Source organism: Marmota monax, unplaced genomic scaffold (genome assembly GCF_021218885.2).
Source record: "Marmota monax isolate L192 unplaced genomic scaffold, Marmota_monax_Labrador192_F-V1.1 WCK01_AAM20220418_F8-fsc00035, whole genome shotgun sequence".
Lineage (NCBI taxonomy): Eukaryota > Metazoa > Chordata > Mammalia > Rodentia > Sciuridae > Marmota > Marmota monax.
Window position 1 is genome coordinate 8,535,594 of NW_026691961.1, and position 25,583 is coordinate 8,561,176.

Consider the following 25,583-nt stretch of genomic DNA (forward strand, 5'->3'; position numbering starts at 1 on the left):
TGCAACCCCCAAGCCCTGGAGGATGGGCCCCAGTGCTGGGCTGAGGTTTCTGCAGATGGAAGGGTATATCAGACCCTTGTGCTGTGTTTGTCCATTGATGCCGATGGGTTCGAAACAGAACAGAGGAACCTTCCCAACTCCCTGGCAGCACGACAGCATGCCAAGTCACCAGTCTCATTCTGTGTCTGGCCTTGAGGCAATGACAGTCACATCAGCATTGTGCACAGATGGCTAAAATCCACATTTTCTGTCCCAGGCTCTGCACCATGCCCCACCTCTACATGTCCACAATCTCACCTTGTCTGGCCACCTCAGGGACCACCTCAGCAGGAGGTTCTCTTTGTGGGGCCTACCCCTTCAGCTTTTCCCTTGAGGCATATGGCCTCTGCAAGCAGACAGCAGCCTATCTAAGGGGTGTCTCTCCCTCTGTTCCCTCCCAGTGTGTGTCCCTACTCAAGGGCAGGCTCTGTTGTTTTGTGGCCTATAGTGCCTATTATGCAGGGAGACACCTGGAAGACTGGGTGCTGTACCCTGAGGACCTGTTCTACAGTGTCCCTAGACCCTTGGGCCAGCACAAGAGCTGCTGCCTCTGCAGCTGGCCTGGCTCAAATGTGACAGGTGATTAGAGTATGTGGGCTAGCATCCCTGGCCTCTCTTTGGGACAGGAGGGGGAGGGGGCAGTGGCGGGGGACAGCTGGAGCAGTTAAGTCTCCCCAGGCCTTTCCCGTCAGGAAATACATCCTGTTGGTGTCTGGCTCTGTGGTAGGGCTGCTATTTGTTGCAGTTGGCTACGCCTCCCGCTCACCAAAAACACCTCACAAACAACCATTTCCTCTCTGCAAGAGACAGGGAAACTCGAGCTTGCACACACACACGCACACACACACTTCCTTGCAGCAGGCTCTGCTTTCCAGGACCTGCCATTTGTGGCGGAGGCACTGGGACAGGGCTCAGGCAGCAGAGGCGGCTGAACTCTCACTGCACCCGCAGCCCTGCTGGGAACTGGTTCTGAGGAGCGTGCCCAGGCTGACTACCCCACGGCGCCTGCCTCTTGAGTCACTTTCTGCTTTCTGCTGCTGCAGGCAAGAAGAGGTGCTGTGGACACGGCCTCCCTGGCCTCTGGATCCCAGGAAGACGGCACACTCACAACTCTGGATTCTTGCTGGTGCTCCCGTTTCCTGCCTAGGATGGGCCTCATGGCGACCGGCTTCAGCACAGGCCTGGCCTTGCTCCAGGTGCAGGAGGGAGGATAAGGCAGGGCCGTGAGTGGCTCACCTGGACCTGTTCCATGGGCCTCTCCCCACATACCCCTCTCCTGTGCCTGGCTGGAGAATGAATGGCGACGTCCTCTAGCTGCCCCAGGTAGTACCTTAGCTCTCCCTGGGCACGCAGCACCTGAAGGGGACTTGGCATCCTCTCTGCTCTAACAGACAGTGCCAGCCAGTGATGGCCATCCAGAAGCTTGTGGCCACAGCTGTGCTGGTGGCCCTCGTCTCCCTCATTCTCAACAACGCAGCAGCCTTTACCCCCAACTGGGTCTACCAGACACTGGAGGACGGACGCAAGCGCAGCGTGGGGCTGTGGAAGTCCTGTTGGCTGGTGGACAAGGGCCGGGGTGGCCCAAGCCCTGGGGCCAGAGCTGGGCAGGAGGACACACAGGACTGTGAGGCGTTGGGCTGGGGCTCTGAGACAGCAGGCTTCCAGGAATCTCGAGGAACCGTGAAATGTGAGTCTGCTTATTTTTGTGTCACATTCAGAGGGGCTGGGTGAGGGAAGGCTGTGCCCAGGCCATTGGGAAAGGGAAACTGGGCCTATGCCCACCCTCACTTGGTGAGCAAGGTCACAAGACTTGCTCCTGCTTGGTCCATCCTCTGCCTCTCACTCTTTCTGCAGGGAATTCACCTTATACAAGTGGGGGCTTTCTCTGCCATTACGCATGGCTGAAGGACAGGTACAGTAATCTAGTCAATGAAAGATATTTTTCCTTGGTTGAAAAAAATTTTGTTGAGCTAGGGATGTAGCTGAGTGGCAGAGCACTTGCCTAGTACATGTGAGGCCCTGGGTTCGATCCCCAGTACCAAAAAAAAAAAAAAAAAGTAAAATAAACAAGAAGTTTAAAAATACATGGCTGAGTTCTGACTTAATTTCCACACTAGTCAACTAGTCAGGACCTTTAGGGCTGTGAGCAGCAGCAAGGGAGACTCCTGGGGCCTGACTTCGGCTGGGATATGTGGAAGGAGGCCAGGGAGGCTCTGTGATGGCAGAGGGCAGAGTGTTGTTTTGCCTTCAGGCTCCCCACTCTTGTCCAAAGGCCTATCTGCTGCCCTGGAAGTTGGGAACCTCACTCTGAAAGTGCAAGACATGGTGCCTGGATCTGGCTCTGAACAGACACTTACTACAGAACATGTAATCTACAAGAGTCACTCTGCTGAGATTCATGTTCTCCCCAGATCGTGGATGACCCCTTAGAACTGCTGACTGCAGGGGGGGTGGGTTTGTCTCAGTTGCAGACCCCAATGTCTCAAAGTTGGATCTTGCCTGTTTTGGAAGCAACATTAGCCTGAAAGACAATGTGAGGCATAGGCGAGGTGCCTGTTCAGTGCTCTGAGTTGTTCCTGGAAGTCCACGAGCAACACTGAGTGCAACGGTCAGTTCAGGGCCCTGACCTGCTATGAGCCTGGGAGCCCAGACTGGGGATATTCCCACTTCACAGGTGGAGAAGCTGGTAAAAAGAATGGTCTGTGTCCTCCTTCATCCTTCACAAGCAGGGAACAACAGCCTTTTCTTGTTTTTGGTACTGGGGATTTACCACTGAGCCACATCCCCAGCCCCACCTCCTTTTCTCATATTTTTATTTTGAGACAGGGTCTCACTAATTTGTTTAGGGCTTCTCTCAGTGCTAAGGCTGGCTTTGAAATTGTGATCCTCCTGCCTCAGCCTCCTGAGCCAGTGGGATTACAGGTGTTCGCCATGGTGCCCAGCAACAGCCTTCCCTTGAAAAAGATCAAAGCACATGGACATTTTCAAAAATCTCTACCAGCTCCCAGAACTCAGGTGTCTTGTGGGAAACCATATAAACACAGCTGAACTTGCGTCTCTGTGTGACCTGTTGGCAGAGAGCCTTCACTCTGGATTCTATGGTCATTCTAAAAAGGAAATCGAGCAACTCACGGCTCTGTGCCTGCCTTTTATGTGGGCTGTAACAACACACATAGACCTAGAGGCCTTGGACCTCCTGGCTTGGGGCTGGGACACAGGTAGGGTTTCTAGTCCCAGGGCTTTCACTATTCTTTGGGACCAGCATTGGCCCACCTAGCAGGTGGGAACCTCCACCAGCCCCCGACCTCTGCCCTGGGCCTCAAGGCTTCTCAATGGCCCAGGTGCCCCAGATAGCTAGAAGCAGGCTGCCCCCACTGCCTCCTGCATTTGCACAGTCTTGGGGCAGGAGGAGCAGGGTGTGTAGTTGCCCTGATTCCCCTGCTGACCTCTTGCTGAGGCCTGTTGCCTCAGACCAGCTGAACCCTTGGTCCCTCAAGGCCCATTCCTGTCTGTTCCTTCTGAGTGCTAGCCCCACTGCCGGTCCTCAGGGCTCCCACTTCCCTGAGACTGAATGCATGCTCTGTCCAAACACTTGACAAACTTGTCGCACGATCTTTAAATACTTCTCCTCAGTTAACGTGGCACTTGCAGGTAGCTGACCCTCAATGAATCTGAGCAGCGACTATTGGTTCAAACAATGGAAATGGTCCAAGTTTCTCAGGAAGGACTGAGAAGACCAAATTTAGGAAAACAGGCTGAACAGGTAATTTTGGTTGCCAATAAAACTTCTAACACATATTGAGACTGAAGCATGATAGGAACAAAGCAGACCCAAGTCAGCATTTCCTGAAGGGAAACTACAGATCCTAACCCATGGGCTTGAGCCACTGGCAAGGGGGGCAGCATGGCGCCACACCCAGCGGTGTGCAGGTGGAGATGATGGTGTTGGCTCCTCTTCCTGACTCCTCCCATCAATGAAGCCTAAAAGCAGCCTCACTTGTTCCTCTCCCTACTAGCAGGCCCCTCTATCCACACAGCCCATAATAAACTCACCACTCCAACTCGTGTGCACCTGTGTGCCCAGGCTGATGGACAGCTGCTGCCTGAGCCCAACCTCAAAATGCTCCTGTTAAACCCCACCCCTTAGTCCATAGGGGTCTAGAATCAGCACTCTGGGGAGGGGCAGCCATGAAGGGCACTGCCTGGACAGGTGGAGTCAGTTTAGGGCTGACATCCTCCTTCAGGCTGATTTCCCCCATGGACAGGCTGGTGGCCAGTGTCATGGGGCTGACACGGTGGTTTCCTCAGTGCCACCCTGAGAACCAGCCCAGGGCCAAGGTGAGGTCAAGACAGGTCACAGAACCCACACTGCAACCCCATGAGCACAGGCACATCTGCCAGCTCTGAACCCTGAGGTCCTGCCCTGGAGAATACTGAGCCAGAACCACTCAGCATGCCTCCCTTGCAAGTACCCCAAGGGCTGGCCCAAGAGACAGGAACAGGGGCTACCCCATGACACTCTGCCCTGTGCTGCTGGGTGTCCTGAGCCAGCAGGCTCAGGGGCCATGGGGGCCAGTCCTATGCTTATGCAGGTCCAGGCCCCTGTGTAGCACCTTTGTCACACTGGGACCTTGGATTTTCCCATCAGCTGGCTGCTTTGTTCCTATGGTGCCCATACTTTTATTAGTGATCAGGGTTTCTCTTCCCTGTGAGGAGCCAGGGGTCTGGAGACCTGCGGGTCCCTCTGACTACCTGACTTCAGGGCTGGCTTCATTTTTCACATTTATTCTGCTTCCTATAGTTCATGCATTCTGTCAGGCTCCCTAAGTCTGAGGCCACCCGTGAACAGATGAACATATAACTGAACCTAGGGGCGGACCAGCTGGACCCAGTGTTCCCAAAAGGAGAGCCCCACCTCCGTTCTCAGGAGGCTCATGAGCATCATGCTGGACATCACACACTCCTGACTCGACAGGCTGGCTGGCTACCTGCGCTGACACCCTGCTTGGCCAGGCACATTTGTGCCATGCTTTCTAGGGGATCATCTCAGTCTGTGAACACAGGCAGCATCAGGACCGGTGACATATTAGACATGGTGGATCCTACAGGTGGATGGCCATGGGAACAAATTTCATCAGGAGTTCTTCCTTCTCAGATGGAGTGTGGCTCTGTGAGTGCTCCCTGTGGTGAGGCCATTGGGACCCACACTCATGCAGAGGCCTGCATGGTGGCTTATGGGGTGGGTGGCCTCACAGAATCTTTGTCACAGTGCTGCCAGGAAGATGCAAGAGCCAGCTGAGGAGCAGGACAGTGGGAGGGCAGGGCTGTGGGTGGAAGACAGGCCAGAGGTCAGTGCATGCTCCCTTCTTGGCTCTGGGAATGGTGGTCTTCTGGCCTCATGGCAGCGACATATACAGCCACAAGAGCCTCTCAGACCACTCTTCTCCAGCCAGCAATGGTCAGCCCCATTCACTCAGAGGTCTTTCCTGGCCTTCCAGGCGGAGCTTGGGACACCACTGGGCCATTCCTGTACTATTAATAGTCGTGCCACAGTTCAATACCTCCCCAGTTCTACCATCTTAAAGTAGAGAGGTTACGGGTTGGTCATAAATGGCAAAAGTAACTACAGAGTAAGTTAAGTGTATAGATGACAGAAGAACGGCAACTTCCACAGATACTCACAGATAGTTTTCCATATCAGACTGGAAAGGAGCCTCAGGAGCACATATTGTCTTACACATGGAGATGGCACCCTACAGAAACATGCAGGTACAGCAAGAAAATGACCAAGAATGTGCCTACAGAATGGGAGAGTCATTGCAGCTGTTCTTCTGACTGAGGATTAATATTCAGGATATAAAAAAGAACTCAAAAACTTACCCCCCCCAACAACAATTAATAAATGGGCAAATGAACTAGACAGATACTTATAAAATGGCCAAAAAATATATGAAAAAATGTTCACCACCCCTAGCAACCAGGGAAATGCAAATCAAAACTGCACTGAGATTTCATCTCACTCCAGTCAGAATGGCAGTCATTAAGAATACTAATAAAGGCTGGTGAGGATGTGTGGAGGGGGAAGGAACACTTTTACACTGTTGGTAGGATTATAAATTAGTACAACCACTATGGAAATCATATGAAGGCTCCTCAAAAGACTAGGCCTGGAACCACCAAATGACCCAGCTACACCACTCCTTGGTACCTAACCCTTTTAAAGAATTTAAAGTCATCATGCTACAGTAATACACGAATACCCATGTTTACAGCAGCATAATTCACAATAGCCAAACTATGGAAACAATCTTGGTATCTGTTAATGGATGAATGGATAAAGAAAATGTGGTATATACACACAGTGGAGTTTTACTCAGTCATTTGCAGGAAACTGGATGGAAACTGAGAGCATTATATTAAGTGAATTAGCCTAATACAAAAAGTCAAGGGTCATATGTTTTCTCTCATATATGAAAGATAAAGAAAAAAAAAAAGGTGGTGGGGAGTATTATGAAAATAGTTGGGAGATTAGCAGAAGAAAGGAACTGGGGAGACACCTGTTAGAGCTGACAGTGGAAGGTTCTGCAGTCAGGAAGGTTCTGGCAAGTCGACCTGGGCAGCCGCCACCTGCCTCAGCCAAAGGGTTTGGTCCCTCAGTCTGGGGAAGTGAGGATAGCTAACTCCTGGTTCCTCCTAGGTCTTGAGCCTCAGCAAACAACATGGTGTCATCCCTGATTCCCACACCCCAGGCCACCAAACCAGGGCTCAACTCCCTTGGGGTTCTAGCTCCTCAAATGCCACTTCTCTCTCCACATCATTCTGGAACCCACATCTACCCACTCTCATCCTCTCCAAGTTGTGCCTGAACATGGTGGAGGACTGCCCCAATGCTGAGCCCCTAAACCAACAAGCGGGGCTCCCTTTAACCCATTGTGCATCTTCCGAGTCATGTTCTGTGGTTATTCTGAGGGTTAAAGAACATAAACTCTCCAGGCACCTCTATTTGCTCTCTGGCAGCACACTAGTTGAGTAACTGCATGTGAGACGCTGATTGTCCAGCAGCCCAAGGGCTTCGTGCGTCTGTGAGGCTCTTTATATATGCAGTGTGCATGAGGCCTACTGGCCTCAGAGCTAGCTGCACCACCTCCAGGTTGAAGCCGGAACACTGGAAAAAGCCTGGGATCTGGGAAGGGCTGCTCAAACTCCAAATGACAGGAGGGGACGCCATGGAGGAAACAGCTCAAAACACAATGGGCAGGACAGGCTGATCCTTGGTGGCGGGAAGTGGCACAGAGCCCCTGAAGACTCTGTGACTCCACAGCCTAAATATAGATGCAGCCCACAAGGAGCATGAATCACAGACACCATCCTGGCCTGAAGATGGGGTGGGGCACACATGGGGCCCTGAACAGATGGTTTGTGGCACAGGGCCCCATAAATAGGTCTGTGTTCTACTCATGTGCTGAAGGGGCTTCTTTCACACTGCTTTAGTGGTTCAGAAGGACCAACAGGAAAGGGGTCTCGCTTCACGGTGGACAGCACGGGGGTTTAAAATAGATGTTCAGGGCCACACCAGCACATGGCAAAAATAATTTTTTTTCTTTTCAGTACTGGGGATTGAACCCAGGGGTGCTCTGCCACTGAGCTACATCCCCATTATTATTTTTGAGACATGGTCTTGCTATGTTGCCCAGCCTGGCCTAGAACTTGCAATCCTCCTGTCTCAGCCTCACCAGTCGCTGGGATTACAGGTGTGCATCACCACGGGAAGGTCATTTCTCAGCCAGGATCTCTCAGTGACACTGCTGCTTACCCTTCCCCTGTATGGAGATTACCCCTGGGCACAGTCAGTACTAAAGGCGCAACTGTGGGCCAGGAAAAATGCAGAGGTCTCCTGACAGTTGAATTTCCAAGGCCTGTGGACTCACCTCAAGGACTGCATATCTTCAATGCAGCTTTACCCAACTCTGATGGTCACCCACCTGCCTGGGTTACAAGACTGGAGTGAGAGGAGGGGGACTGGGGGAGGTATGCCTTTGGTGTGCAGATGAGGGGAGCAGGGGAAGTTGGGGCTTTGGGGATGGGACAGAGGATGGCAGAGGAACAGAAACAGAGAGTGGCTAATGGATGCCCATCATCTGTGCTAGGGTGCAAAGCCCAGTACGTGATGGGAGGAGAGGTGCTACTCAGCCAGAGTGTTTTGAGCTATTCCCTGAACCTACGTTTTTTCAACAAACACTGAGACTGAGCTATATGTAACTGTTCACGTTGGCAACAGCAGTTTGAAACTGTCCTTCAACTATGTAAAGGCTCACAAAGACTAAGCACCCTCCCGCCCTGTAAGCCTCTGCTGAGGCACGAGGACAGGACACCCTCCATCCTCTGTGAGGCGTGGGCTGAGGGACCGACAAGTCTTCAGAATAGGTTGCATGTGCTGGCTACGCTCACTTACACAATCAGGCCACCTGTCCAGTGCACAAGCCTCCCCACCTTCCTTGTCCTCATCTGGGCCATGAAGAGTGACAATGCAGTGGTCACTGGGAAGATGACAGCTCTCGGAGGATTCTATTCTCTTGCTTGGTTCTTGCATTTCTGATTATGATATTTTCGGTGACCCAATTGTCTATTCTCTCTCAACTCTTGGAAGAGCACCTTAACGCTCCAGCGCATGCCTTTTAAAAAAACGTGCTATCTGCAGCAACTTAACTTTGTGATTCAGAACCTCCTCACTACTGTTCCATCACAAGAAGACATGGAAATGCCAAAGGCTGGGGCTAAGTGAACTGCTGCTCTCATGCACAGTCCCTCTATTCTAACCATGCTCATCGACAGACCCACTGTTGGCTTTGGAATAACCTGGAGCCTGGAAGTGACAGCATGGTGGGAAGACACCATCACCAGAATCCCATGGAGGCTTCTGCATGAGGTTTTACTTAGGAGAGGCAAAGCTCACAGACATGCAACCAGCCCTCCCTGCGCCCACACTTCCTCATCAGTTCACTTACAGAGGGTTGGTCCTCCTGTCTACCCTCCTGGGACCAGGATGTAGGGTGGGAAGCAGAATTGGAGGCAGCGTACAAGATGATGGAAGAAAGGAGTCAGGTGGGGGCTCTTGATGTTGCAGACTCAGGTTTGGCTCCTGCTCTGCCCCTTGCTGGTTGTGACAAGTTACTTAATGTCATAGGCTCAAGTCCCTCACGTATGAGGAGGGAGGGGTAACAGCATGAAAAGCTGACTGCTAAAGCAGAGGGGGAAGGCTGGGCCCCGCCAGGGCATGTGGGACAGGGACCCTGAGCATTATCAGTGCAGGCTTCCTTTTCCACTTTCAACCCACCGTGTGGCGCCTTTATGGAATAGTTGCTGCAATAAGACAAAAACCAGAGAAGGGCCATCTGAGGTGGGACAAGACCACTAGTACTGTGATGAGCCCTTAGTGGCCAGGGAGAGGCATGGGCAGGACCAGGGTCAGAGGTGGGTGGACAAGTTACTGTCTTTTTAAAAGGCCTAGCAGAGACCCAGGGAGGATGAGTGCAGCCAGTGCACCTGACTCAGCTCCTCTCCAAGCTGCTTCCTGTGCTAACCACATGTCCCTCTCCTTCTTGATCCGTAGTGCAGTTCGACATGATGCGTGCCTGCAATATGGTGGCCACAGCAGCGCTCGCCATGGGTCAGCTCACCTTCGTCCTGGGGCTTACAGGCTTGCCTCTGATGTCACCTGATTCCCAATGCTGGGAGGAGGCTATGGCTGCTGCATTCCAGCTGGCAAGTAAGTACTCTGGGCAGGCAGAGTGACCATGCCATAGCCCCATCAGACTGGCCAACTTGCTAGGGCCTCCTGATGTCATGGGGGTACCCCAGGGCCTTGGGTGACATGGGGGACAGGCTGCGCCTCTTAACCTGGCCAAAGATGGCCCCCATGTTCATCCCTCCCTTACTGTGGGCAAAAGCAAGACAGACATGTACACTCAGGGATGAGGAGTACTGAGAACCTGGTCACCTGGCCTTGAGTCTCTTCCACCTTTTCCCTATTAAAAGCAGTGCTAGATTACTGGGGTGATGTGCTTTTCCCAGTCTATGGGATCTGTACCTGACCTGCCCTTCTGAAACCCACATGGGGGCAACTGAGACTCATGTTCCTGCTGTCTGCTCAAGCAGCCAGGGAAGAGCTGGTTTGTACTGGATAGAGATAGGAGAACCCAAACCTGACTCCGGCCTCCTGCTGCCCCAGCTCACAGGCACAGGCACAGGCACAAGAAAGGCCAGACACATGTTCTATTGTCAACACTGCTTCCCCTCCTTCCCTCAGTGTAACCCCTTCTTACAAGCAAAATAAGACACAGGACATGCCAGTGTGTCCCACGCTGCCCAAAGACAGAGGAGGTTCATGTACGTGTGCACACAGAGCTTTTTTCTGGCTGTCACAGATGCAAGCCATGACCTGCCTCCCTCACCCCTGTGCAATTGTGTGGTGGGGCCCCATGTGAGGCCAGGATTCTTGGTTTGATGTGGCTCTGGGCCATTGGAAAATGAGCCTGTTTGGAACACTGGACCTGCCATCTGGGCTCATCTGGGCCCTAATGGGCAAGGTAGGACAGGGCATGAGAACACCTTGCTGTTTTTAAAGGGCAAGAGCATGAGCACTGTCAAAAATGATCCAGAGAATTATTCTGGTGGTTCTGGACAAATGTCTGTGACCACCCCTACCCACAACGACCTTGGGGTCCCTCTGCTCTAGCCTGTGGACTCAAAAGAGTTTTAAGGATCCTGGCCAACCCAGGGAAGTTCAAGTTTCTTGCTACTCACTTGAGACAAGTCAGCTCATCAGAAACACAAGGCTCCTGTCTGCAGGGCTAGAGCATGTGGTGCTTTCCTTCTTAGTGTATAATCGCAGCCTTTCCCAGTGTCAAATGTACAGTCCCAACAGAGGAAAACTGTGGGAAGTCTGAGGTGAATCATTCTAGGAATAATGGATCCTGGATCCTTATCTTTCTTGAGAAATGCAATTTCCAGAATGAGGCCAGCCGGCATTCTGGGCTAGAACGGGCCGGAGTATAGTAAGGAAACTGGGCTGAGTGCTATGAATAGCTGAGCAACATAGTCCTGGGAAAGTCACTTCCCTGTGACTGAGTCAGAGCAGGAAGGCAGGATCATGATGTCCCAGTGGAAGAACACAAGGCTCAGTAGCAAGAGACAAGGAATTACATCTTGGTGTCCATGGCTATCACTGTGAACTTGGGAGAATTGCTGAGCCAACTGCAGTTTACCTAGTGCCCAGCCCCAACTGGTTATGAGAATAAATGAAGTAGGTAGAATGAGATCAAGGATCAATTCTGCCTCCTTTCCTATTCCATGACTGAGGATAAAAACACAGAATTCCAAATTATGAGACATATTTAGGAAAGTTATCTGCTTTGCCTTCTGCTGACCTAAAGGCCACAAAACAGGAAACATTTTCCTTGTTCTTACTAAAGCCAGACCTCCATCATGTGTGACCCTCTGGAATTCCATCCCTTCAAGAAGGAAATGGAAGATTTTGAAAACATGATTGGAAAAACTGGGCTATAAAAAGATATTTTAGAAAGAGAACAAACCCAGAAACAAAAACTAAGATTTCTGGAAGCACAACACTGAATAGATGCCATAGAAAGTGCTATATCTGGAAATAAATGACAGGAAAAAGATTATTTTAGTGACATAAAATAAATGCAAGTAACAGTTCTAGATTCTGATCTCCTACCTCCTAGGAGGGTAATCAAACTGATTTCTGTCCTTCTTACTGTCTTCCTCCGAAGACTACTATTTGGAATTATTAGAACTACTTGGGGCCTAGCACATCAGACTGAGAGGTTGTCTCCTGAAAAACTCTGGTTTCAGAAGGCAGCGTTGCTTCCAAATAATACATTTTTAAATACCAAAATGGGGAGAAGTCTCACATTAACTAAAACTGAGCTGTTTTGCAGCAGTTCTGGAGATGTGCCAAAGGCCTCCAGGGGCCCTGTCCTGGTGTGTGAAGGGTGTCAGTGGTTACTACACCTCCTGAATATTTCTAGGCCAGCACAACTTCTGAAAGGGCTGGACCAGACTCTTCAAAAATCATCAGACAGGTGGAGGCCAGCAGAAAAAGCCAGAACACTGGGCGGCAGCAGCCCTGGGCATTTTGGGTGGCTTTTCAAGCCTCCACAGGCTGCCCCACCCCTCCTGCATGACACTCCTAACAGGTCCGCTTTGCCCCAAAAGGAAATGCATTTGGTCTGTTTAGACTCGTTTCATTGACAAACAGTACAGAGAACAGTTATGTGCCTTTCTTCTATCATGCTGCTAATTTTAGCGCTGGGTTTTTTCCTGTGCTCTGGTCTGTTTTAAAGCCAGGGAGAGACTACAGGGCGCCAGGATGTCCTGTCACAGGACGAGGAAACGCCTGCTGTTACCTGTTGTCAAGCAAACCTCAATCCTAGAGCTGGGGTGAGGTGGGCAGGGAGGGGAGAGGAGATGCTAATGCACAGAGGGAGGAAAGCAACTAACCCCAGGAGGAGGCTGGAGAAACCTGGAAACCAGCAAAAACACGATGTGCTGAAGGGAAGCTCCTGATTTATCCCAGAGAGACAAGGGTCCGGGCTTTTGTCTACCCCACTCCACAGCTGGTTCTGGACACCAGGGCCACACTCCGCCTGGCCCTGGGTTGGAAAAGGACCTTCCTTGAATCTCACAGGTCTTCATGTCAGGAATGTGCATATCAGCTTTCTGGTGGTTTAGGCTCATAAGTTCTGCCTAACACGTGCCATGGTGCTGGCATCTACACTTGATTTTCTAAGTATGGTTTCATTTTACCTTAAAGTTGAAAACATTCCTTTCTGTCCATGTACTGGATACCTGTGGAAACCTGCATTTTCCCTGTAATGGATCACTCCGCATGTCAGACAGGCCTGTGACATCAAGGTCCATGCAGCTAGGTCTGCCAAGGTCCTTAGGAGACAAGACAGGCCAAGGCTCTTGGAACTCTAGCTGCCACAGGCAAGTTCACTCTGCCTCCCTGCTCTGTCCTTCACCAGATGCCTTCTTCTTTGCCCTTTTTGGTTTCTTTGTATAACGGGCATGGCAGGCACAAAATGCCAGTGTTTTCCTGTCCTCTCCTTCCTGAGGCCCCTTTAGGGCACAGTTCCTATACCAACTGATCCATCAGCTCATTCAGATACAATACACAGAAGCCCTCCCAGAAGCACCTCAAGCAACAAGAGTGATGATAGGCTCCTTGCCTGTGTGCTTGTGACCCCAGGGGGAGGGAGGGCTGAGATGAGCAGCTGCTGCCCAGCTTGCTCTGTGGTCCTTTTCCCACGTCTGCTCTTTTACTTACTTTCTGATGGCCTCTTCTCTTCTCTCTCCTGCACCTTTCCCATGGTCTGTGGTCTTGCCAGCTGTGTAGGTAGGCACAGGTGGAAGAGGGCCAGGCACATAGCCTACAAAGTGGTGAGCTTGTTCTGGCCTCTGCCTATGTAAGCCAAGCTGCACGCAGCATATGACAGGGAACTAGGGGCTTGCAGAAGTGCAGTTTGGGAGGCTCCTCAGCTCTGCGTTGGAGAATGGTCCCAGTCCTCCCAGGTGTGTCCTAGCTAGTGCTCCAGCTGGGGACCAATGCTCTATCTATACAGGCAGGTGTGGAACCCAGCTCCTGGGTTCCACGCCTGCCTGTATCCTTGTTGCCATGTATCCTGGGATGAGTTCCTCCACCCTGTGCCATCTGCTTATGTGGAGGGACGTATGACCCTGCCCACAGGAGTGGGTTTTCAGGAGGATGCTGGTGGTATCCTGCTAACTTACCCCTGGAGTCCTGTTGGGTGACCCCCACACAGGGAGCTGCCATCCTCAAACTGCTTCCACTATGCCCGAACATGCAGAACTTGGGCTCTTGCATTGTACACCCTGGGAAGGCCAGCTGTCCTTTGTGGAGGCACCAAACTCTTCCTCTCCAACAATAAATGTTTATGGAAGCCAGCTGTCAGGCCTTGGGCCACATGCTGAGTTTTCTCTCACATTGACAAACTTGCCTGTGTCCATTTCTGCCTGCTCACACCTTTATCTCCATAGTTCAGAGCCCATCTGCAAATCCAAACTCATCGGTGCTACCCAGACCACTTGTGACACTGGGTTTTGGTTGTCTCCCATATAGCCAGTGCAGAATGCTGGTAAAGAAAGCTGCCATAAGCCTTCCCTGGCTCCACATCCACAGCTCCCTTTCTGGAAATCACAACTTTCTTATGATGGCAAACTCACCATATACTCAGGGTCACTTAGCTCATCCCCAGGGGACTAGATCCACCCTTGAAAGGATAAACATTGTTGAAAAGCTCACATCGTGAGCTGGTTGGGAATTTTGCTGTTTTCTGGGGGTTGTTATGGGAAAATAGTTAGTCTTTGTTTATTCTGAATAATTCACTTCTCTGTCTTCTGTACCCAACCCCTGAGCACCAGTCTACCATCCCAGCTGCATGTCATCATTTCTCCATTCCCTCCTGCAACTGAGAATACCCAAGAACCTCAGGCTCCTGTGGAAGTACATGATTCCCCTCCCCAGAACCATGTGGATCACCATCATCTTGCTGCACACAAATGCTGGGCATGCCAACCCCAGCGGTGCCTGGATGGTCTTATTCAGCATTCTCTTTGGAAGCCAGTGGTGTTAGATCTGAAGGACAGGCGTCTCATTTGCTGGGAGCATCAGGGGTCAGCCCCAGGGTCTTTCCTCTGATGCCACCTGTGTGTATATTAGACAGTCGTTCTGAAAGGAAGGCCTTGTGACAGAAGCTGAGGCCCTGGGAAGCAGGCAGGAAGGAAGGGAGAGGAAAGGGATGCTCTGGCTGTGTTGTAACTCACACTGACTGTGGCCAGCCAGTGCACAGGAAGAGGCTGTTTGCTTTGGCAACGTGACTTCATGGAGATGAAATCAACCCCACGGCAGAACTGAGTGTTTGCTGAAGCTCTTCCCTTAGATGTGTTTCTGGACAAACTGATTACATCACTAAAATGTTTTGGGAGCAGAATCTTCAGGGTGAAAGGACACGGAGAAAGGGAATCTTGTTTTAGAGGCAGTGACAGTGGGAAGCTTCAAGCTGAAGGCCAGGCTTAGCTCAAGTTCATCTCCTTCCAGTCCTTCCTGTCTCTCCAGCAGAGAAGGTCCCGAAAGTGAAAGCTAACTTTTAGAATAATGCCAGTAGCGCAGTGTGACCAACCAGCCAACTCCAAACGTCTCTTTACCCTCCTTAGGTGGTCCAGATTGGCAACATGGTGCATAGCCACATATACATCTGCTTTCCTCTTTTTGTTTGCTTTCTACTACTGATTATGAAAAGGACAAACCCTTGTTCTACATGTCTGCATGGTCCATAAAGTCCCTTCTGTGTGGGCTCAGAGCAGGATATGGACAATGGCCAACCATAGGAGCTGACTGATGCTAACAGCTGTGCCCTTGTGCCTATTCTTGCATGCTGGGATGAGGGCAGGGTCCCCTCTTTGCAGTACAAATGTCCCTGTGCTGGCCTCATCTGCCCCTCCCTGTGCTCAGGTTTCTCAGGGTTTAGGCCCGGCCGTGTTCTGAGAACTGTCAGCCTCAGCAACTTAGTGAGGCCCTCAGCAACTCAGCGAGACCCAGTCTCTAAATAAAATATAAAAAAGTGCTGGGGATAGGGCTCAACCCCTGGTCAACAGCCCCCCTCCCCCCCCAAAAAAAGTATGTGCTCTAAGCTGCACAAAAACAACATCCAAGCTTGGGCTTCATGCAGGTGAGTGTTTTGAGTCACCTTTGCAGCAGGCCACAGTTCTAGGCTTTCCTTTGTACTGTTCTGGAGAAGGTAGATGAGGTACAGACCCTGAATCACACTCCTGTTAGAGAACTGAGACACCTGGAACTCTGGGAAATCAGCCCAGTGCTGCCTGCTGCTGGGTTCCCAAGCATGGTTTTCAAGACAGGTGGTGAGAGAGGTGGAGACTTGGCTTGTTCGCCATACTTGCTCCATCATCTCTCTCACTCTTCCAACTTGTATTTTTAGGACACAGGTGGCTATGTCCAGACTGTTTGTGCCCCTGTGAAGTCTCATTTCTTTGATCAATTTATCTACACACTGAGTGTTCTTTAAACTAATACATGAAAAATCGTGTTTGTAGAAGCAGTTACATGTTCTGAAGCCTTTGTACACGGTAAGCAATATGGATAACTCTGGGGAAGCAATAAAGAGACTAAAATGGTTAAAACGGTCTGCCTATTTAAAAAAAACATACTATGCTGATCTTAAGAAAATAGCAAGGGCTCAGGGTAAAGCTCAATGGAAGAGTGCTTATCTGGCATACACAAAGCTCTGAGTTCAATCCCTAGCAAAGCAAAAAGGAAAAAAGGGAGAGGGAGGAGAAAAAAGCAGACAATAAAGTACTATGGCTGTGGCTCTCAGTCCAATGCTGCTGAGTGCCAGGCAGGCAGAGGGAGCTGCTCTCCATTCCTTCCCAGTGGGCTCCTGAGGGACAGGGCCTGTCTGGGCTGGGCCAGGCCTCCATCCTGTGCTGCAAGGGGGAGCCGCCTGGGGCAGGAGGTGGTACTGGTGCTTTGCCCACTCTGCATCTGCTCCAGGATATCAGGCTTCCCATTTGTTTAGAGTTGATGCCTATGCCTACTGGGATGGTGGGACCTCACCAACTGCCACTCCCTGGGAGAGGTCCTAGCCCTTGCTTCCCAGCTCCTCTGGATATAGTGTTTAATTTCACCTTCACCCAAGAACACCAGTTCTTCAAAGGAAAACCCTAGGCCTCAGCCATTTGAGATCACTAGTGATGGTACTTTATGAGGTCCCTAGCTTGGCAGTGAGTCTCACAGGTCAGCTTAGTTAGTACAGGCTATGCACAAGGACGCTGAAGGGCACCAGCTCCAATGTGTCTTCTTGACAGTGGTCAGTGGGGAACTGTCCCCCTGATAAGTGCTGGTCACTAAAAAAAGCCTAGGGTGATATCCCCTTCATCTTCCTTTCCACACTGTAGTCCATTTCCTTTCACACCTACTGTGATTTGTCTTCAATTATATACTCAGCAAGTAACTGCTGAAACCATGGGGAGCGGGCGTGGGTGCATGTGGTCAATGAGTGGAACAAGCTCTAGGAGTGACAGGGGAGGAGGCCAAGTGACTCTAAACTGAGCTTGGAATGACTGGGGACAGGAGCCACTCCTTCCCAGGGCTGGTCAACTAAAGGGAGTGCAGCATGAGGAAAAGTCCAGATCAGATGGATGTGGCATTTTGGAGAAGCAGAAAAGGGCTGTGTGGCTGCAGGGAAGCTATGGGTAGTGGGGAGGAAATGGGAGGCCATGCAGGTCTGCCAGGCTGCAGTGCAGTCACCTTCTAAGGCAATGGGAAGTCTTGAGTCTTTATGGGCTGAGATCAGAGGGCTGGGGTGGCTCAGGGGTAGAGTACCTGGCTAGCCCGCACCAGGCCCTGGGTTAGATCCCCAGCATGGCAAAACAGTAACAGCAAAACTCAGATGGTGGGGGAGACAGGAGGAATGCTTTCTGACAGCTGTGTGGGGCTGTGGGAGGAGTGTCAGATGGGCTGACAAAGTCTGTGAGCATAGCTGTGAACCTGGAAATATGCTGCTTGCCATGTGCCCAGCTTCAGTGAGGCAGAATCTAAAGAGTGGCACTTGGAACATGATAGAAGGGCCCTCAGAGGTCCTTCCACCACCCAGAGGCTCAGCCACACCCAGGTATTCCTGCTAGCTTTATTCCCTCTTAACTTTTCTTTAGATTGTTGAGCTGCGCCTATGTTTGGAATGTACATGTCCTGTGTGTCCTCTGTGATATTTCCTGGGCCACATCTGAGGTATCCTGGTGAAATGCTTGCTCATACTCTCACTGAATTCCCCTGCTGGGCTGTTTACCATGGATGCGCATTTCAGAGGCACTTGATTTGGGGCCATGACTGTGAGTTTCCTTGAGTGGGACTACAGCTCCCAGGGCTACATGGTGCTATTCCCACAAGGCTGGTCCCTGAGGGCAGGGCAGGTTCCCCTCTGCTTGCATGTGACAGTGCTTGGTGTCTGCTTCCCTGTTAACTTTTCCAGTCTGATAAGCATGTCAGTCCTTTCCAGAAGGTTCAAGGTCAGCTCTTTCAATCAAGTTCTTGTAGCTTACAAGTCTCTAGATAAGGTCTCTTGCCAGCAATTACTTGCAGACAAACCCTTTCTTTTTATGCATCAGTGATATAAACCGACCTGACTTTAGACAAGGGAGCTGTGCGAGGTGTGAGGTGGGGTCAGCCCTCCAGGTAGTGCCCCTTGATGGTACGGGGAGAAAAGTGAAGGATGCTATGGGATTAGATCTGAGACCACATACCAAATTTTTAAAACGCTGCGGTAGCATGCACAAACTGAAGGGAAGCTCAGGAAAAGGAGTACAGCATTTGTCATGGCAGGGGTGGGTGGACCCCTGGTAGCACCAGCTGCTGTTCTGTGGGCAAATTCCTTCTAGCTTGCATTATATTGCTGGCTACTGTCTTCAGTCCTCATGTCCTGCCCTGCTTATACTGCCTCTCATCTCAGACACAAGGTGGCACCCTCTGTACCCATCCTACCTCAATCCCAAGCATGACAAACTATTGGTTGGCAAAACACGCCCAAAGACATCATGAAAATGAAGGGACACATACTGAAAGTGTTTTCACTTTCATAATACGAAACACTGGTATAATTGCTTTACTCCACTAATGCAAATGCTGATATCATACTCTCTGCTGGTAGAGGAATGCCAGCAGTTCCTGGCAGGCAGAGTGCGCCATGGGTGGAAAACAAGCACCCAGAAGCCCTCCACACATAAACTTACAGAGCACCACACAAACATCCACAGCATGGTGGGTACTACTGCTACACAGGACAAAAGAGAGGCAGGTAATGTTCACTCATACTTTCCAGAAGCAATGTCATTGCACTGATGTCACTGCTTGTGTTTTAGATGAGTCAAAGCCTATGATCACCCCATTCCTCATCTGTATGTCTTGTTCCTCATCTGTATGTCTCAGTCTCTCCCTGTGCCTATGGATACTGCTCTTTCCTTTGAGGCCACATAGGGCCATGATTTGGTTTTCTGAGGAAAGCTGGGGCTCTGTGAGTGGAAGGCCATTGCTAACAGACACACAGGTCAGCCTGCAGGCCAATAGTGGGATAGTAGTGGGGGTTCAGCTTGGCAAAGCCCAGGAAGGGGATGTGATCTGATCCAGCCCAGGTAATGGAAAGTTTGGTAATTTATGTATGAGAAAGACTTACCCAGGTCACCTGGTCAATGGAGGATGCTGCTACTGGGGACGGAGTGGGACTGGCCTACTGTGTGATAGGAAAGGCAGCAACAGTAGAGCTACAGGGCTTTTTGTTTTTTGGACCAGGAACACTTAACCACTGAATAACAATCTCAGCCCTTTTTTATTTGGAGACAGGGTCTCATTAAATTGCTTAGAGCCTTGCTAAGTTGGTAAAGCCAGCTTGGAACTCTTGACCCTACTGCCTCAGCCTCCCGAGTGGTTAGGATTACAAGTGTGGGCCACGTGCCCGGCATAGCTGCAGGTCTTAACTGTTGGGAAACCCAGATGGTGGGGTGGGAGGGAAGAGAGGGCCTGGTGCTGCTGCCCAGAAGCTGGTCCAGGTGATTCTACCCCTCCCATGTAGCTGGCAGGTCAAAGTGAGAGCAGGGCAGAAGCAGAGAACCGTGTGAGATCCACCTGGGTGGGCCACCCTCCTTAGGTCCCTAATCTCCACTCTCCACTCTCACCCTTTCTCTCTTCTTTGGGTGCACAGACTCTAGGCCATCTTGAGAAGAAGAGAATCTCTACTTCCTCTGAAAACAAAGTCATGAACAAGACGACACACAAGAACAGGAATTTGGACCCTCTTTCTAGATAAGATTAAGGAAACACCTATTTTTGCTTTGAACTAAGCATTTATAAAAGAGGTCGATTTAACACAAAGTTATTGCTAGGTCTGGCTGAGATTCATCCAAGTAGGGAGGTGCTATGAGCAGGGAAAGGCCCACACCTGGAAGATTCCAGGACCCACTGCAGCTACCAGAGTTGTGCCCCACCCAAAGCCCCAGGTCCAGGGGCTGGGGAAAGGGGTGTAGCTTGCCTTCCGGGGAGCTCTGGACCAAGTTCTGGCTCAGAATAGGACTTTCTGAGTACTTCTCTTCTGTCTGCAGGCTTCGTGCTGGTCATTGGGTTGGTGACATTCTACAGAATTGGCCCCTACACCAACCTGTCCTGGTCTTGCTACCTAAACATCGGTGCCTGCCTTCTGGCCACACTGGCAGCTGCCATGCTCATCTGGAACATTCTTCACCGAAGAGAGGACTGCATGGCACCCCGGGTGATTGTCATCAGCCGTTCCCTAACAGCACGGTTCCGCCGTGGGCTAGACAATGACTACGTGGAATCTCCATGCTGAGAGGCCCTTCTCAGGACTTTACCTATGAATATCCACTATAACAGAATAGTTTAGAAATGGAGGGACTCTTCCATGTCTGCTTGTGTAGAGGTATGGGATAAGTCTGGTAACCCATAATATAAATCTGTACGATACTTGTATATATTTACTGTGTTACATACAAATATACCCTATGTCTTATATGTCTTATACGTCACGTGGACCACCTGCTCCTCCAGTACGATTTCCCTTGGCCAGTGCAGCATGGCTTCATGCCATGTGTTTCAAGGGCGAAGACGAGAAACTGAGACAGGGAAGAGGTGATGTGGCACCCTGCTCTCTGCCTGCCTTTGGGATTAATTCATTCTGTATCTGTTGAGAGGGCATCCCTGGTAATATTTCCTTTCACAAAGCAGAACACCCAGGAAGTTTTTCATGAAGTGTCCATGATATTCCTTGAGTGAATCAGAATTTATAACAGATGGTTTCATGCCATAATCAGATTAGTAGTATGCATTTTGCTTGACTGTTTTTCTAAGTTAAAATAAATGTAAACCTCTTAACTTTATCTAAAAACTGTGTCTACCCTATCCATACTGCCAAAAGGGGAATTTCTTTAATGCTGATGTTACGAGGGGAGAAAGGATCTCCCTGAAGATCTGGTGGGAGTACATGGCCTTTATCCATGGTTCTGTGCAATGAAGTCTCTATGGACTCTGAAAACCATGGCCTTGGGATGGCAGATCAACAAGACACGGAGGAGAAAGAACTCTGTTGGCTCTCCCCAGGGGGACCTCCAGCCTCTCCGGAGGTTCTGTGGGTGTGGAGTGCCTGCAGAACCAGGCTGCCTTCAGCTAAGCCTGTCCCTCAGTCTGCAACTCCCCAGGTTGGGCAGGAAACACCTCAGGTCTGGGTCTGCAATTCAGGGATCAGAACTGGCCCCCAAACTCAGGGCTGTCAATCCATGCATATAACTATAGTCCTGGTGGTTGGCTGGCTGGGCCTCTGCTTGATCAGGGTCACCAGGAGGTAGAAGAGGAGCCTAACATTGCACCTGACACTGGAGGCAATATGTAAGCTGGCCTCCTGGCTGCCTCAGAGCTTCCAAATATCTACTGTGCTCAACCTTCCAATGAAAAGAAGGTAATCAGTTTGGATTCTGAAGCCCATGTTGTGCCAGGAATCTGTTGCTAGCCGGAACAAATGGTAAAATGGCACACATTTTAACCCTCATAAAATGACTCATAATGAATGAAAAATAATTATGGACTAACCATCTACGACATACTCAGCCCACAGTATATAGAAATGACCAGATTCATGCTTGCAACTGAGCATGTTGATGTAAGCATTCAGTTCTTGCCTTCTTCCACTTGGCTCCTTTCCTAGCAATTGTTAGCACTATATAGATGACCATGTAGAAGCTCACTGAGGTTTAAAGTTGGCCATGGCATTTGTTCTGGCTGATCATGCTCATTGGAAATGAAAGTAATCCAAGAGAGGCTGGGCTAACCATTCAGTCTCTGCATGTCACCTCCAAACCAAAGGCCCTCTTTTCTACATGGCCAATGTGGACAAAGGCCCTTCCGGCTATAGTAAAGGCCTGGCCACACTGGTCTGAGACACAGAATGAGGATCTCAGGGTGCTTCCCGCACCACAGTCATCACAGCATACAACACCTGCTTCAAGCAACCAAGTTTCACACCTTTCCATATTTTTCTACCCTTTCAAAATTAAAATCCATCAAATGCTCTTGTGAAGGATTTCCAAGTTCCCTAGGTAATGGAGACGAGGTCCAGGCCCTGACTGTAATTGTTACAGCAACTCTAACTGCATTTTCACCTTGGTGTTTTTAGGGTTTAGTTATCAAAAATTTTCAGCAAGACTTATCAACTGCAGAACTTTCTACTATTAAGTATCCTGAACACTCAAAATATATGAAAACAGCTGGGTATGGTAGGGTGCACCCGTGATCCAAGAAACTGGGGAGGCTGAGGTTGGAAGATCACAAGTTCAAGGCCAGCCTCAGCAACTTTGCAAGATTTATAATAATAAAAATGGCTAGGGATGCAGCTCAGAGGTAGAGAACACCTGGGTTCAAACCCCAGTGCCAAACTGCCCCCCGCCCAAAAAAACACAACAAAAACAAAACAAAACCACCATTAAAAACATCTGAGAGGCTCTAGCACCACAGATGCCAGAACCAGGCTCACTGCTTTGCCACACTGTGCACCATCTGAGGCTGGCTAGGCACGTCTGGGTACCCAAACTCAGTAGCATTTCATTGAGAGAAAATACCATTCAATATATCATGACACTTGATATTTTAAAATCCAGTCAAGAAGGATAGCAAGGAGAAAGGAAACAGTGTGTGTCACCTCACCTTTTAATGAGCTTGATAGATTTGAAAGCTTCATCCATGTCTCCAACAGTGATAAAGAAGCTGAAGTTGAGCATGGCATCCCGAGTAGGCTTGTCACAGTCCTCCAGCCCCACAAAGTCTCGCAGGGGTCTCTTGGCCACCATCTGGGGGACATGGTGGTGCCCAGAATTCACCCTGTCTTCTCTGTCTTCTTCACCAGGCTGAAGGACAAAGGCCCCATGTGTCTGTTAGTTCACATATAAAGGTAATGCCTACACTTAATTCTTTTGGAGATAATCTACCCAAAGACAGGCACCCTGCTCAGCCACAGGCCAAGTGATCTCTTTAGGATCATCGGGAATCACTCAGGCTTGGGGTTACAGATAACAGGCCAACAAAAGCTGTCCAGGTGTGATCTTGTTTTCAGCCTCTAACTCACTGAAGTCAGATTCTCACATTTAAAATGTCTACGACTGTTCTCATTTTCTGTTATGTTTCATTAAATACTTTTTACCAGCTTGAGATCACCAAGTCAGATACACACATATATCTTTGTGAGGTCTCTGAAAGTTATAAGAACAGTAGTCTGATTTCAGGAAAAATTTTCCAAAATGATAACCTGGATGACTCACTGGAATTTTCTGGAAGAACTGTCAACCTAGTGCCGTGTTCCCCAAACAAGCACCCAGAGGAGAGATGTTCCTACAGGGCACAATGTACAATGTGCAGGCCAACTTCCTCACCTGGACACCTTCCTCCAACCAGGACCCCAAACTCAAGCTATTGAGACTCCTGCTATCCCCACCACAGTCCCTTCTGCTGCTAACTGCTCTTCTGTACCCATGCCCCACTTACTCTCTTGTAGGGTGTCTCTCCAACCTGTACAAGCATTTCCTATACTATGGAGATTGTGACACACCCTCCTGGGACCTGCTTCTCTACAAGTCTTGATCTGCTAACACCCTGTGACTTCTTTTTTTAGTTGTTGATGAACCTTTATTTTATTTATTTATATGTGGTGCTGAGAATTGAACTCAGGGCCTTACACATGCCAGGCAAGTGCGCTACTGCTGAGCCCTAGCCCCAGCCCACCCTGTGACTTCTTAAAGGGTAACTCTGGCCACCTTCCTCTCCAGCTCAGTTTTCACGAGCTCCTGACCTGTAGCCCCAGGGACCAGGTCCTATGGAGGAGAAACACTCAACCTGGACCTTCTCAGGCCTACTGTGGCTGTGGAGGCCCTTTTAAGCACAGCACAGACCATAACAAGGCCTCTGTTCAGAGCAGCTTGAGTGTAGGGGTCATATATGGGTGTAACTGGGTCAGATCAGGCAGAAGGCTGAACGTTTGGGCAGCTTCTGCATCCAGTGGAAATTCAAAAAATGTACACAAAACAACAAGGAGTTTCTGCCTACCTGGTGTAATGAACTGCAAGGAGGCAGCCAAACTTCCCCTGGATAACACCATCAGCTCTGGTGTGGGTCTGATGAGAACCCAATTTGCTGTGTGAATACACTAGGAAATTCTCATAATTCACCATGCCCTGTATGCTCACAGGAGCTCTTGTTTTGGTTCCTCATCACTACTCTGTGAGGCAGGGATTGTTTATCCCACGTGACAGGAGACTGGAGCAACAAGACAAGGTCACACAGTGTAGGTTCAGGGACCAAGGGCCTTTGTACTCTCTCCCCAACTACCTCTGAATGTGTGAGCACTGGAAAGATGGGAGAAATGAAGCTTACGAGTTTGCATTTTGCAAATAATCAGAAGGGCAGTTTTTAAAGGAGCAAAATACATCTCACAGATTGCAAACGCAGGTCAATTACACATTTTCTCTATGCAAATATCAGATGAAGTGGCTGGTGTGTGCCACAGGTCCAGGCCAGGCCCAGCCCAGAGCTGAGAAATCCTGCCAAGCCTTGACTGGTAACGCTTGAGCTGGCACTGGAATCTCGGCTGCCTGGCAGAGGTCCTCAGGTGGGCATGCAGCTAGGTGGGAAGAGTGGGAACACACCAACACAGCTCATGACTTGAAGCAAAGGGTCTTGAGTAGACAACAGAGTCAAGATGACCAATCCTAACCTGAGGCTCTGCACTGAGATTGCATCATACACACCTCTTCTCTGGAACAACTATAACCATGTAAAGAGAGATGAGAATGAGAGAGAAAAAGAAAAGATGCATGACATGTGGAAGAAACGAAAACCTACAATGAGAAAATTATGGGGGAAACTTTAGAGAGAGAATTTAAAAGAACTTTCCCAACTTTAAGTTCTCAAAGAAAAATTAAAGCATATAAGGAAACAAAATGAGATTGGAATTCAGAGAAACACCAGTCTGGTGCTGATTTACTTAAGGTAAATCAGCTAAGGACACCTACAAAGAATCCTTGTGTTTGACAAGACACATCCACACTTTTCTGACCAACTCTATCTTAATGCACGTGGAAGTATAACCAACCAATGGTCAGGCCAACTTTGTATGGCTGTGAGATACTGCTCTATGCCATACCTTGGAGAGCCACGGCCAGGTTCACTCTTGCTTCCAGTGCATGTGTAACTATCCACAGATCTAGCCAGCCCAGAACCAGAGACAGGCAATGTGTGCTCACGGAACTCTCACAAATCAAGGGCCAGTACCCTTCTTGCCTCAGATCTTTTATGCCACCTCCTTTTAAAGTGAGCCCCAACCCCAGCAAGAGCCCTGGTGGGTTCTCACGCTGCTGGGGACTGCCTGTCAGCCCATGCAATA

The 25,583-nt window shown here is 49.9% G+C and overlaps 2 protein-coding genes across 7 annotated transcripts in view; one reads left to right on the forward strand and one right to left on the reverse strand.

Annotated features, from left to right (window-relative positions):
* Positions 1 to 25,583, reverse strand: part of Ift140 (intraflagellar transport 140) — a 74,492-nt gene that overhangs the window by 15,844 nt on the left and 33,065 nt on the right. For all 6 annotated transcript variants that reach the window (XM_046441987.2, XM_058578702.1, XM_046442002.2 and 3 more), the window contains one exon: positions 22,856 to 23,055. In XM_046441987.2, coding sequence (XP_046297943.1) covers positions 22,856 to 23,055 — 200 coding nt within the window. The remainder of the gene's footprint in view (positions 1 to 22,855; positions 23,056 to 25,583) is intronic.
* Tmem204 (transmembrane protein 204) lies at positions 824 to 21,047 on the forward strand. Its single transcript, XM_046442033.2, has 3 exons — positions 824 to 1,726; positions 9,650 to 9,805; positions 20,248 to 21,047. The coding sequence occupies exons 1-3, from the start codon at positions 1,447 to 1,449 to the stop codon at positions 20,490 to 20,492; spliced, it is 681 nt and encodes a 226-aa protein (XP_046297989.1). The 5' UTR covers positions 824 to 1,446; the 3' UTR covers positions 20,493 to 21,047.

Excerpts from the sequence above, each read along its gene's own strand:
- Tmem204 (XM_046442033.2), top strand. The coding sequence starts at position 1,447 with ATGGCCATCCAGAAGCTTGTGGCCACAGCTGTGCTGGTGGCCCTCGTC. Across the intron at positions 1,727-9,649 it reads ATCTCGAGGAACCGTGAAAT|TGCAGTTCGACATGATGCGT; the intron begins GTGAGTCTGCTT and ends CTTGATCCGTAG. Across the intron at positions 9,806-20,247 it reads TGCTGCATTCCAGCTGGCAA|GCTTCGTGCTGGTCATTGGG; the intron begins GTAAGTACTCTG and ends TTCTGTCTGCAG.